Genomic DNA, 12,443 nt, shown 5'->3' on the forward strand with positions numbered 1-12,443 from the left:
TTTCGGTATATGGTGTCTTCTACTTGTATAGGACGTTGAGGTGAAAGAGGGTCAGAACGACATTGTGCAATTCGTAAGTGATTTCACTAAATCTAGGAGTCCTCTAACTAGCTCTAATCGCCTACCAGGCTAACTGAGGGTCCTACAGCACCACACCGACCGCTTGCGCAACTGCACCAGGTTTAACGTCGCCTTGATTTAACCTCAGGCAGTTTCGTGTACTCTGCCTATAGATGATTGTTGCAGCGTCACATTTTATGGTTGAAGTTAGGTCTGCCATTTGTGAGAGCGTTTGTGATTATTTCGATTATTGAGGAACTGTAACGTCATGTAAGCACTATTTTTACCTTGCTTGCCATGACAGGAAATTGAGACTTCATATTCGTCGCGGAGTACGAAAAATGAATATGTAAGCAGACATATTTAACAGAGATTGCATTAAAGTTGTTTGGATGCATATATGAGGTGATACATAACCTGTCTGCCGAAACGAGCAGAAGACTATCCGACATTTTGTTGTTTTTCGTTGTTTTCGCCTTTCCCCCATCTATTCCTTTCCAGGTACTATCGCCGCTCTCCCCTTCGCCAACTATTATTCTGTTTGTTTGATTCGATTTTGAAGGTAAGTAGTGCCACTTTATGAATGCTTCTTGTATTTTTACTATGTTATTGCTGTCAATTGGTGCTAACGCTTTCTTCTTGCCTCTTTTCTCTTTTTTCGCCGTTATGCTTTCTTTTAGTTGTTCTTTCACTTCTGATCTACGCATTCCTTTTCAGTCACGGTTCGCCTTCCGCCTCTATCCACTGTTATTTGGTACTCTCTTTCTTATCTACTACGCGCATCTCTTCTGCTTTGAGGATAAGTACTCTATGATTATCTCTTCTCTGTGATATCATGGTTTTTGTGCAGACAAGTGCACAATTTCCTACGACAAGTGAGCCTCATTTTTTTCAGTGCTCCATTCCTTTATGTCTTCTGTGTGAAAACGTATTACGGGAAGAACATTTCGCTCCTTTGGATCCTGCTCACCTTTTTCATCTTTCTTTCCTATTTGTGATGTTGTTACAGAATTGTAATGACGTTGCCTTTCAAATAAATGTGCTTACGTTTATGGGATCAAACACCTGACATAGCAATAGCATAATACTTGATTTACAAAATTTGAATTTTACACAAGTATTCTAATAAATCGCATTTTAATTTTTCTAATAATAAGCCTTGTATCTCCCCTTGTATTATCCTTCTGGCGTGTATTCAATTATTGGAGGGCTTGTCCTTCTTCAAGACAAACATATGAATCTCATGCAAATTCGCCTACTCACCTTTTGGTTGATAATTAGAACTCGTTCAAGTCTGATTTTGTTGCTATTGCAATTTCTCACGTCTTTCCGTAACTACCGAATTTCTAGTAACTTTTTGAGATGGAGACAAGTAGTGGTATCCCCTGTCCAATCGTCATGGAAAACCCAGAACCAAAAGTAGTCGATGCCATTTTGCTGGATGAAGTTTTCAAAAGAACGATGGGAGAAGGAGAAGGACAGCAGGTGGGATAGAGAGAAAGCGAAACAAGAAAAATGCGTGATATTAGCTCTCACAGAATTACTTGTACAGAAAGAAGAAATAACAGGTGTAGGCAAAACGAATTTTATTACTTATTCACAGTTATATACACATTAGTTGTTACCTCGAGATCATCGTATTACACACTGTGAGCACCAGATATCACATATTACATCCCTGAGGAAGAGAAACGCACAAAACGAAGTGCTGCACTTCGAGATCACCCATATATTGTGAGCAACAGAGAGAAAACATTAGCCAATCTATCTACATTCAGTTACTGTCTACTTCTTGAAAGAAGACTAGGCGAAGAAAGGCTACAAACGCGGGGTTGGTGCAGACGTGCGAAGTGCGACAACTTTGCAACAATAAGGAAGAATATGTGTTGCTTTGAGATTCGAGATGTCGACCTTTCTGAAGATCGGGCAGAGAAACAAATCATAGAGAGAATACAACAGAGACTATCAGAAGTATATCCCGCGTGCATAACTGAACATCCTACTTTTAAAAACATCGCAGTCGATAAAGAGGTAAGAAACAACATAATCAGCAATGTCTTTTTAATCTGATTGTCTTAGGCGCTCTCTGTTTGGATCGAAAACAGTAAATTTGAAAGGCGTCGTATGTCTAGCAGCTCTCAGAAGCGAGATTAAAATAAATGAGTGAGAAACAAGTGGAGTACTATACTTTTCTATATGCTTCGGTTTTAGGGTATATCGGTAATAGACTGGAAATTCCGTCATGCCTCAGGTCAATAATCAAAGATAGGTATCCCTCAGCGACCTACAGAGGATTTCGAGTAAGTTTCTCGTCGTTCTCCAGAAAGATCTAATACAAAGAAACTGTTTTTTTAGAGCTCGCATTATGTTGCGCCCTTTGACGAAGATTGGCGCAACATGCAGTCATAACTGTGGGAAAAATAAGTATTACAATTTGTTAATCTTAGTAATGTATAAATATCTATATACTTTGGAAAATGTACATTCGAAAAGTTCCTCTTCACTGACTAGCATGTGCAATTTTAATTAAGAAAAGCAGCGGGAAATCCTTACACATTATGAGAAAAACGGAAGGAGGACCAGCGAGCACTCTAGGAATAAGGCAGCTCTGGAAACATAGCTCGACCTATGTGGAGCACAGCGTCGATGTCGCTGTACTCCGTACCTTCCGCTATGTCCAGTTCTTGCTCATGCTCCAAGAGGTCCTGTATTCGTACGTCCTCGAAGCTGATGTTCATGTTCAGCCTATTATTCCTAGTCTCCGTGGAAACTCCCTCCGTCTCGTCGTCGTCGTCGTCGTCCCGTCCTCGGAGTTGACGCTCTCTTTCTCTCAACACTGTCTCTGCCACTTCATCTCTCCACTGGTGGTGAATGCTAGCCTTGAAGGTGACGCGAGAAGTCCTGGATAGGTACTTCCGCCTACCTCTACTTTCCTCTCGACATTCCGTGTTCCTGCCATTTCGGCTAGCCTCAAGCTGTTAAAGTGCATCGTAACCATCTTACAATAGAAATGGTATGTCGAGATGGGGCTGAAAAATATCTTAGAGTCTGAAGCATTATTGTTCAGATGTTCACTTACTAGTAGATCTCTTTTCGGCAATACAGTCTATCGAGGGCATTTTTAGCCTCATATACGGAAGTACCCCATGGGAACTGGCTTTCAGCAAGTCCTCTTGTAGCCTCCGATTCAGTAGCATCTCACGAAACCTCGAGGAAGCTCTGCTTCCTTCCGTCAATGCCTCTTGACGCGATGCTTGAAGAGGAGCGTGCCCGCAACTAGTATACAGACTTGTTTCTGTGGTCTAAACAGAAATGGTTAGTTTTGAAATGGAAAACATCACGTCGTCATTGGCTTACCTGTTCCCAAGCATGCTTATTTATCACGTGCTTAAGACACGTGTTAAACGCGCGCCTTTTCATCTCTCCTTCGCCACCATCTGGCTTCATGGAGTTCTAAAGGTGCGTTTTCACCTTTTCGATCCGAGCAGCTGTAACTTCACATCCACTTCTCTTCGACTCCTGAATGCTAGTTAGATTGCTTGCATTTGGTCATAACGAAATAGCAAAGTTCACCTTCCGCAGCTTATTGCCCAGCCATTTCACCATATGCCAGCCATCGTAATTGGGCCTACTTCCTCTTTCAAATCCCTCGAGAACTTTGCGATGGAACGGGATCGATCAGTCGTAAGGGATCTAACGATCATTCCTTGCCCAACTACCCATTGCAACAAACCTGTAATCCCCTCAATCTCCATCCTTCCACTGACATTCCCCGGTATTTTCCGTCCTGTGCAGAACTTCAGTGTGAAGAACGAGCTTTGTTTCAAGGTCACACACCGGAACTTTGCCGATGAGAGCAGAGTAACCTCTGCTGTCATAAGCTCCGTCGGCTGCGAGATCCAAGCCATCCTTAACAGATTATTATAGTCATTATCTGGCGACCACTGTGTTGAATTCTAAGAGACCTTGTTATGTTCTCGTACTTTCGACAACACCTCAGACTGATGACGTCCATACACTTCCTCAAGAGCTGGTTTGGTCCTCCCGAAGTACCTCCAAAAGGTGGACTTCGAAAACAGAGCCAATCCAAACTGTTTCGCCCACCGCTCCAATTCCTACAATCCTTGTCTTCAAGTATTGACGAAGATTTGTTGCAGAAATGGCACAGTAGCTTACGACGGTCGAAGTCCTGTTGTTATCGCTGCAACTGCAGCCACAACATTGCCCTTGTACATCCTGTCGTTGGGAGTAGCACGCTTCTGTCTTTCCCAACGCTTCGTCTGGTCTCCTTCTTGAGAACATCTCGTCCAGAGAAAGTGTACGACAAATGCGGTCCCTTGCTGGAGAAGTCGCACAGTGTTTCCGCCGGGAATCTTCACACTGTGGGCAGAACCGAAAGAGTTGGAGAAGTTCCTGTTGTTCCTCCTCTACCATGAAATACTTCTTCGGTAGGCCGGTGTCCTGGTAAGGCAGGTACTGTACATCAAAAGTGGGATCGAATGAAGAACCAATCGTATCCTTCGTGGGTGTATACAGGGAACCAGCCTGCAGGAAAACTATGATTTGTGAGTTACTGACGTGAGCCGATAGACGACAGCCATTAGCAGACAACAATAAACATAGTGAAAATACAAGAAGCAATCATAAAGTGGCAGTACTTACCTTCAAATCAGGAAGATGCGGCTAGATAACAGAATAACAGTGGATAGAGGCGGAAGGCGAACCGTGACTGAAAAGGAATGCGTGAAGAAGAAGTTAAAGAACAACTAAAAGAAAGCATAAAGGCGAACAAAGAGAAAAGAGGCAAGAAGAAAACATTAGCACTGATTGACAGCAATAACATAGTGAAAATACAAGAAGCAATCATAAAGTGGCCACTACTTACCTTCAAAATAGAACCAAACAAACAGAATAATAGTTGGCGGAGGGAGATCGTCGATAGTACCTGGAAAGGAATAGGAAAGGAAAAGGAGAGGCGAAAACAACGTAAAAACAAAAGCGTAAGGACGAAAAAAGGGAAAAGAAGCAAGAAAAAAACATTAGCCAGACAGATTGACAACAATAAACAGGGTAAAGGAAGAAAAAAAGAGAAAGACCAAGACAAAACGAAAGAGAACAACTGAGAACGCATGAACGATAACGCACTAAGAGAAGAATTACAACAGGAAGCAAAAAGAACCACAAAAACAACAAAATAAACAAGAAAAAATAGTGAAGAAGTAACAGATTGCTCATCGAGGCATCCGAATGGGTCTCGACGAATCACAGACGGAGGAGGCGGAGTGCAAAGGTGGCGCGTTGCGTGTTGGCGTCGTACGGAATAGCATTCTGGGTTTTCTGGGGCGGGTTTTTTGCAGTGATTCAGCGCGAGATGAGCGGAGCCACCCCCTCTCCGTAATCTCCGACTCCTTATACCATTACTCACCTCAAATCCGTACCACCCCAGATTCGTGGTATGCTGCCTTTAAACCAACACGAACATAACGTAATCGAAATAGTATCTTACTGCACACGCAGAAGTTCAATTATTTTCGGTAGTGTTAATATGACACAAATCTCAGCAGTGAAAACTACGTCTTGTGGATAAGCGCAGTGCAAACAAACAGAATTACCTAAGTGCAGCCCAGAGCGTACACAATAATGTAAAAGCAAACAAGTGGAAGAAGGAATGCCACTAAGAGCAGGGAGATATCACGCTGCATTTATACGGCTGTCACAATAAGGAATCTGGATAAAAGCCCACGCCGTGCGTTATCTCCAACTTTCTCAAGAGTCTGAGGCAAAAGTTAAAGTATTAAACATCACTGCAACCTCTAGGTACGAAATAAAGGTATGGAGCATTGATTCGGTGGCACCGCGTCGAAGACTTGTAGTTTTGTTAATGATTTAGGCACTGACTTGGACCCAATCTTAGCTTCGTTAGCCCCAGTAAGTTAGGCTTTGTGGAAGTGCAGCAGACGTTCACTCGCATTCTGTCCTGAAGACGTTTTCAACAAACATTTTTCTGAACTAAGCTTCATATACTTATTTAGCCTGTACATCTATTTTTTGGCTGTTTGCGAAGATTTGGCTCAAAATATTTGAAAAATAGGTTTTGTGATTTAATGGCGGCGCATCACCAAATTGACATTTTGCCTCCAATATATTACGGCAAAACCTACGTTTTGAATTCTACTGGACAAGCTTTTTGAATTCTACTGGACAAGCTTTTTGAATTCTAGCGGCGGGGAGAAGGCAGATAGTGAAGAACGACGAGCATGATGTCTGTACAACAACAAATATCAATACTGTACATTAATAATCAGCGACAACAAATAACGAATCTGTCTAACAATGAACAACGATTGTTCAACGTCAACTTGTATGGATGAAGATGAACAGATAATGAATATCTCCGTCTAATCCCAAACTGATCTATGAAATCTGGAGAATGATATGTTATAAGGTAATCGAAGACATCAACAGGAATATATACTTGAGTATGCGAAAATATAGCGAAAGTAAGCTACACTAAATGGTAGCATTAATAGATATGAACGGTATAACACTGAGACAAGATTGAGCAGCAAGGGAGTTTGAGATCGGTGATAATTACATTAACGCCACATGAAGGAAAGTCAATGTTCAAAAGAGATGTAGACAAATATGAGCTAGATGTTCGTGGATTCGACATAGCTTTCAAATGACTTAACGGATTTCTACCGCCCGACCCGCATGATGTTTGCGGGATCGATTCCTCTTCGGATCGCGTTTGTCGCAGCACCTCCTCGAAAGGAGTGCGGTGTAAGGAGCTGTGCTCCAAGTCCTGCGTCCAAAGTGGTTTTTTTTGATGAGTCGTGAGGCGTGATCCCTTGAGTATGGCTTGCCGGAGCTATTGCTGGAAATAAAATTTTCTGGCAAATAAGGGGATCATTGATGGCGCAGCGAATTCCACAGTCTTTCTTCGCTTGCACTCATTCTGAACGCTATAGTACACCCTATTCCCTCTTAATCCGTCTTAGATTTTCTAATAGTAATCCACCATATATCTCCGCCTTTGTGCCTAAGGTCAGCAAAACGTAGCTGAATCACTTCGCTGACTCTCAGAAACGCTAAGAATGCCAGCTAAATCATGTCCGCTCCCTTGACAGCCATGGTAGATGACCTATTAATGGCCAATCCGACCACTTTTTCCACATCTTCTCCAGTTGCTTTCGTCCTGTGGCGGACCGGAGGTCTCTTTTTGTTTCCTGTGCGGAGGAGTGCTCGTTGGATTTCATCGTCAACTGTCGGTAAAGGACCAAAGAAGTGAGTCAACGCTGCCAAATTGTAGCTCAATGTTCTGGTTCTTCCTTTATCGATAAGGTAGGCGAGGTTCCGTAACTTGTGGATCGCCTGAACGGGAACCCGAAATTTCTCCGCAAACTTCTGGAAGTCCCGCCGAACTCTCTTGTAAATCTGGAGAGCTCCTGGTGCTACTGCAGTATCCAGGCAATCGTTAATTATCCTTGCGACTTCGTCCATCCTTGCTTCAGCCGCAACCGCTGCAGTCTCTCCCGCGATTTTCCATTTAGGGAGCTCTGTCATTTCTGAAATGCATAGACTCTTGTTTTACGGTAGACCGCTATGTTGTGTGGTAGGTCATATCATTGATCGCAATGTTCTGGAAGTTCGTTCGCAATCCCGAGCGGTATATAAGGAGGCTAGTTAGCTGTTTGGTTAGTCTGTTCTACTCCGCATTCGCTGTTTGTACTATTCCATTGCTGGTTTTGCTATCTACAACTGAACGCCTTAGCTAACTCCGCCCCCGCAGAAGGAAATCGTGATACTAATAGTTGTTCTCTGGATCCTGTTCTCGTGTAATGCATGCATATTTGAGAGCAAAATAATGCGATGACCTGTGACTCGGGGACATGTTTGGTGGGCATTTATGCTGGCCCTGCCTATATCCCTAGGAAGTGGCCCATAAATATGTGGCTACCCTGTGGCAACGATTGCGGACCTTGTTACCGTATTCCTAACTAGTCCTCGGGATACGTCAATGGAGATTATTGGCGTACCAAGCGCTACCTTGTGGATATTTCTCAGGGTATGATTACTGTGAACTACTAATTACTGTAATAGGGATGGGTGGGCGGGACTTGAGCTGTCAAAATAGCCGGAATGGCGATTATCCCGACCCACCCCCTCGGTCGTACGCGGACGCAGCCCAAAACCCCACTTTTGCCTCCAATATATTACGGCAAAACCTACGTTTTGAATTCTACTGGACAAGCGGAAAAGATAAAGCCCGTGAGGGGGTCAGAAAGAGATCAAGGCGAAATCGAAATCAAGCGATTCTCTCCCGAAGGTATATGAAGTGGAGCCTGCTTTTAACAACGGAGAGCCTGCGGGGAATATCATAAATTGCTTAATCTGAGGAATCCAACCGTTACCGTCTTTCAACAATGGGAAGAATAGGTGTGAGGTCCACATTGGAAACCTTAATATACACCTACTCTTATTTGCTTTGGCACACAACAGAGTCTGAGCGATAAGAAAAGGAGGAGGAACTCACCAGCCGAGGGAAACGGTGCAGCATCTTTGGACCAACGGCGAAAAGGCATCATGAGCCACGGCCGCGTGGTTTTCGTCTCTTGAAACGAATCTTTTTACATTTTCTACTAGCTGTACTAGCGAACATGTCCACTGTGCATTTCCCCCATACTCTTTGCAGCTCTTCAAAAATCTCGTCTCTTATGCACCAATAATCAAGATCAATCTCTCTAGAGGCTTCGTCAGCCTCTGTGTTGAATTCTCGTGAAATCCAAACAAATTCTATCCTTACTCTTAAACTATCGCAAAGATTCCAGATACGTTGGGCAAGAATTTGAAGGTCTGGTTTGGTGCTACCTTAGGTTAATATAGCGATGGCTACCTGATTGTCTCAGTGCCAGACAACTTCCCCACTGAACAAGTAACCTGAAAAAGCTTCTAGCCCCAATAAAATAGCAACAAGTTCCCTAGCCGTACTAGACGCGCCAATTAGATCTGCGGGGAGGTTAGTAGAAGAGAAGATTTTGTCATGGTTGTCTAAGTATAAAACAGACCCTACTCCTAATTCAGAAGATCACAAAAACCTCTAATCGCATTGAGTAGGTTTCTCGATGAAGTCAATGAAATAACTTGGAATTCTGTATCAAATCTTAACCAACCTAGGATCTCAGCTTTTTCTGCTTGGTCTAGTGCCCATCTATACGTTAGAGCTGTTCCTACTTGTTCTTTCTTTGCTAGAGACGTGACCACTGCTTTCCACACTCCTCTTTTCTCTAAAGGAATAACTAAATGCATAGAAGCCAATGTTCCTTGCCATTTCATTCGATCTAACAAGGACGGTCCACGTTTGTAGAGAAGCCCAGAGGCCATTTTACGACACTTCAATCTTCTCTCCTGTGAAAGATTCAAAGAAAAGGATTTCAAATCTATTATGTGTCCTAACCAATTCAGTTTCTGGAGCGGGATTCAGGTACATTTTTCTTCCGCCACTAGGAAGCCGGCATTATCCAGGTCTTCTCTAATAACCTGGACGAATTCTTTGCACCTATGTGCAGAATCTGCCCATATCAGGTCATCGTCAAGATAGACGGCAATACTGATCCCTTGAGATGGCAATTTAGCTAATAAAGGTCTCATTAATTTTGTGAACACCATTGGCGCTGTCGATAGACCAAAAGGCAGTACAAGAAAAGTGTAGTATCGTCGCCTCCATTTAGAACCTAGAAACTTAGTCCATTTGAGGTGGATCTTTACGTGGTGATAACCTGATTTACGATCGAAACTCGCCATAAAACCTCCCTAGAGTAACAGCGATCTTTTGCTAAATCCTCGAATTTAACTTTATTCTTTTCCAGAATTCTATTCAGTGATGAGAGGTCTAGAATCAAACGTAACTCTTTTCCCTTAGCTATCGAAAGAGAATTCACTCTTATGGAATGTCTGAATTGAGTGTTTATCTCAACTGTGGCACTCGATGCCAACAGACTTTCAATTTCGTCATTTACAAAGCTGTCGTTCTCATATGCTGAGGAGGAATTTTCTCTTAGTCATATTAGTGTGGGAGCTTGAGTACATTTGGGGTGATATCCATTCAAAAGAACTTCGCGAATGAAAGAAGAAAGATGTAGGGACATCCAAAATTGATATTTCTCATGTATACGACCAGCTATGAACTCATCTTCACTGTTTTGGGGATCCCTTGCAGTCCTTCGCAAAATGGCCGAAGCGGCCGCAGTGATGACAGTTGGGCCTTGGACGCCCCAAGTATCCTTGCTGATGTGGGTTCTGCCGGCCCATCTGGCCGCCCTGGTACTGTGCAGGCATCTGGTATGCGAAAAAAGGCTGGGTCCCTTCAGGAGCGGGTGCCCATGCCGCTCCTCCGTACCTAAAAGGCTGACTAGGAGGGATACAGGGGTGTCTCCGAGTCTTCTATACGGCTGTGCGTGATACAGTGGGCTTTTTATCTGAGCAGGAGCATGATATAGAGGAAAGATTCCATGCACAAGAGATCTTTTCGAGAAACACGTACCTTCCTTCTTTTCTTCTCCCTTATAAATGCGGCGAGAATAGGATTAGTAGTCTGCATGCTTTCAGCCTTTGCATGCTGATCATAAAAATCGAATACTTAAGGATCCGTGTCCGCTGTAGTGAGGAGTTCGTTCCTCTGCGAAATAGCACGGCTTAGACTGCCTCTTATCTCGAAATCCTCGGGAGCAAATTCCTTAAGAGGAATCAGGATATTTAGAATGCTAGAGTTGAAATCGAACTGCCGAGCCAAGCCTGGTTTTGAGAAATTGGGCTTTGTCGAAGAGGTAGGAGTGTTAGCCGACGACGGCATTGTTACAGGAGGTGGCGCCACATTCTGGCGAGCTTGATTCAGCAGTTCCTCTAGTTCTTCGCCTGATATTTGCACGACTTCTTCGGCAGTAATGGGGACAAATCCTTCTCTGTCTTCGGACATTGTCGATTGCGTAGCCTACTTGAGCTGTCGAAACAGCCGAAATGGCGATTATCCCAGCCCCTCAGTCGTACGCGGACGCAGCCGTCCGCTCGCATCCAGCGGAATTCGAAACCTCACTAGTGAGGAAACCTTTTGGAAAATATAGACTTCGGAGTGTGGACTGTGAATACGGACGTGGGCACGCTCAATCTCGCCTAATCGTCCCAAAAGAATGCATGGAAGCTGAGGTTGTCCCAACGAGGTGTACTCTCTCCAGTTCACTCAGTAGGCTAGAAGCTAGTTTTACTTGAATAGGCTGCCGAGGAAACCTCATCAGTTTTCGACTGCTCGCACCTGGATGCGGAGCGTGCAAAAAGGTACCAACTTACCTGGTAGAGACGAACGGCGTTTCGCACGCCGTTTTTTTTTACGATAATTAGTGGAGCATGGACGGATCCGATTACTTTTACGATGAGTAATGGCCGACTAAGGAGAATTGGGCGGGGTCACACTCATATTCGTAATCTACGCCCTGAACTTTACGTTTTCCACTAGGTTTCCGAAATAAATCAATTTTGTGATGGGCTGCCTCTTATTTTATTTTATTTTTTTTTTGAAATGAATGAATTGCTTCAAAGAGCGCACTAAAAGCCGAAATAAGAGGAGAGCAATGTTTGTTCGTTCGACACTTAGGCACAAACACATGTCAGTATCCTAATAGTGTGTAGACTGAAAAGAACACTTCTAATTCTGTTGTGTGGAAGACTACCAGCAATTGTTCGTAAAGCCTTCATTTGTTGTTGTTGTTGTTGTTGTGTGCCTTGTTTGCCTAATATTGTACGGAGCGATGGGACAAGAAAGCCATAGCGAACGTACTTGATGCATGGACTTCCCACTAAGGCTAGATGAATGGTGGTAAGCATTTGCTGTAGCCTCTAACCAGATCTCGTAAAATGACAGAGTGAACTCCTTCCTGAAAATTACGAGTAGAAGGTATACAAATTGTAATACATTGCGTCATTTGGCGCAGTACGATCCGTAGGCCTCTCTACTAGTACTATAATGCCTGCATTCCCGGACAGAATTGCAGAACTCTACATTCTGGAGGATGACCGATACAGCTGATGTGGATGCGGCACCCTACCGCGTGGCTATATTGTTGTTTGCGGCTCCCCATGAACAGGTAGAAATTAGAAGTGTAATCCGTGAGCAGATTTTCAAAGGAAATTGTTTTCAGTTTGACCGTTGTTGGAAAGAATCCCCGCACTTTGTCGATGGGGCTCCCCTGCGCTCTCAACTTATCAGGGGTAACTTGCTCTTTCGTCGAGATTTGGCTACACGCCTCCTCTGTCGTGAACCCGATCCACATTTGGCACAAGCTAATCAGTGCTTCAAGTGACTTTCACTTGTTGTGCGGACTACATTATCC

The 12,443-nt window shown here is 43.7% G+C and overlaps 5 protein-coding genes across 7 annotated transcripts; 1 reads left to right on the forward strand and 4 right to left on the reverse strand.

The window, feature by feature from the left end:
• Nucleotides 1-2,651: 2,651 nt before the first annotated feature.
• Nucleotides 2,652-3,666, reverse strand: RB195_006756 (uncharacterized protein; the record flags this gene model as incomplete). 2 transcript variants are annotated; one of them, XM_064180020.1, is made up of 6 exons in its annotated part: nucleotides 2,652-2,961; nucleotides 3,056-3,089; nucleotides 3,140-3,362; nucleotides 3,418-3,447; nucleotides 3,532-3,579; nucleotides 3,634-3,666. In XM_064180020.1, 6 exons carry the CDS (start codon nucleotides 3,664-3,666, stop codon nucleotides 2,652-2,654), a joined length of 678 nt encoding a protein of 225 aa, XP_064036924.1. The 2 variants fall into 2 exon arrangements, with proteins under 2 accessions (XP_064036924.1, XP_064036925.1); XM_064180019.1 differs by lacking the exons at nucleotides 2,652-2,961; nucleotides 3,532-3,579; nucleotides 3,634-3,666 and having other exon boundaries at nucleotides 3,031-3,089; nucleotides 3,418-3,480.
• A 138-nt stretch (nucleotides 3,667-3,804) lies between these two features.
• RB195_006757 (uncharacterized protein) lies at nucleotides 3,805-9,444 on the reverse strand (the record flags this gene model as incomplete). 2 transcript variants are annotated; one of them, XM_064180022.1, is made up of 7 exons in its annotated part: nucleotides 3,805-3,969; nucleotides 4,026-4,175; nucleotides 4,237-4,605; nucleotides 4,723-4,743; nucleotides 4,785-4,789; nucleotides 4,946-5,005; nucleotides 5,959-6,031. In XM_064180022.1, the coding sequence occupies 7 exons, from the start codon at nucleotides 6,029-6,031 to the stop codon at nucleotides 3,805-3,807; spliced, it is 843 nt and encodes a 280-aa protein (XP_064036927.1). The 2 variants fall into 2 exon arrangements, with proteins under 2 accessions (XP_064036927.1, XP_064036926.1); XM_064180021.1 differs by lacking the exons at nucleotides 4,723-4,743; nucleotides 4,785-4,789; nucleotides 4,946-5,005; nucleotides 5,959-6,031 and adding exons at nucleotides 7,225-7,628; nucleotides 9,234-9,444.
• RB195_006758 (uncharacterized protein) lies at nucleotides 7,165-7,626 on the reverse strand (the record flags this gene model as incomplete). The annotated part of the gene is made up of 1 exon (XM_064180023.1): nucleotides 7,165-7,626. One exon carries the CDS (start codon nucleotides 7,624-7,626, stop codon nucleotides 7,165-7,167), a length of 462 nt encoding a protein of 153 aa, XP_064036928.1.
• A 1,255-nt stretch (nucleotides 9,445-10,699) lies between the features above and the next one.
• On the reverse strand, nucleotides 10,700-11,035 carry RB195_006759 (uncharacterized protein; the record flags this gene model as incomplete). The annotated part of the gene is made up of 1 exon (XM_064180024.1): nucleotides 10,700-11,035. One exon carries the CDS (start codon nucleotides 11,033-11,035, stop codon nucleotides 10,700-10,702), a length of 336 nt encoding a protein of 111 aa, XP_064036929.1.
• A 1,087-nt stretch (nucleotides 11,036-12,122) lies between these two features.
• Nucleotides 12,123-12,413, forward strand: RB195_006760 (uncharacterized protein; the record flags this gene model as incomplete). The annotated part of the gene is made up of 2 exons (XM_064180025.1): nucleotides 12,123-12,197; nucleotides 12,252-12,413. 2 exons carry the CDS (start codon nucleotides 12,123-12,125, stop codon nucleotides 12,411-12,413), a joined length of 237 nt encoding a protein of 78 aa, XP_064036930.1.
• Nucleotides 12,414-12,443: the final 30 nt, after the last annotated feature.

Source organism: Necator americanus, chromosome I (genome assembly GCF_031761385.1).
Source record: "Necator americanus strain Aroian chromosome I, whole genome shotgun sequence".
Lineage (NCBI taxonomy): Eukaryota > Metazoa > Nematoda > Chromadorea > Rhabditida > Ancylostomatidae > Necator > Necator americanus.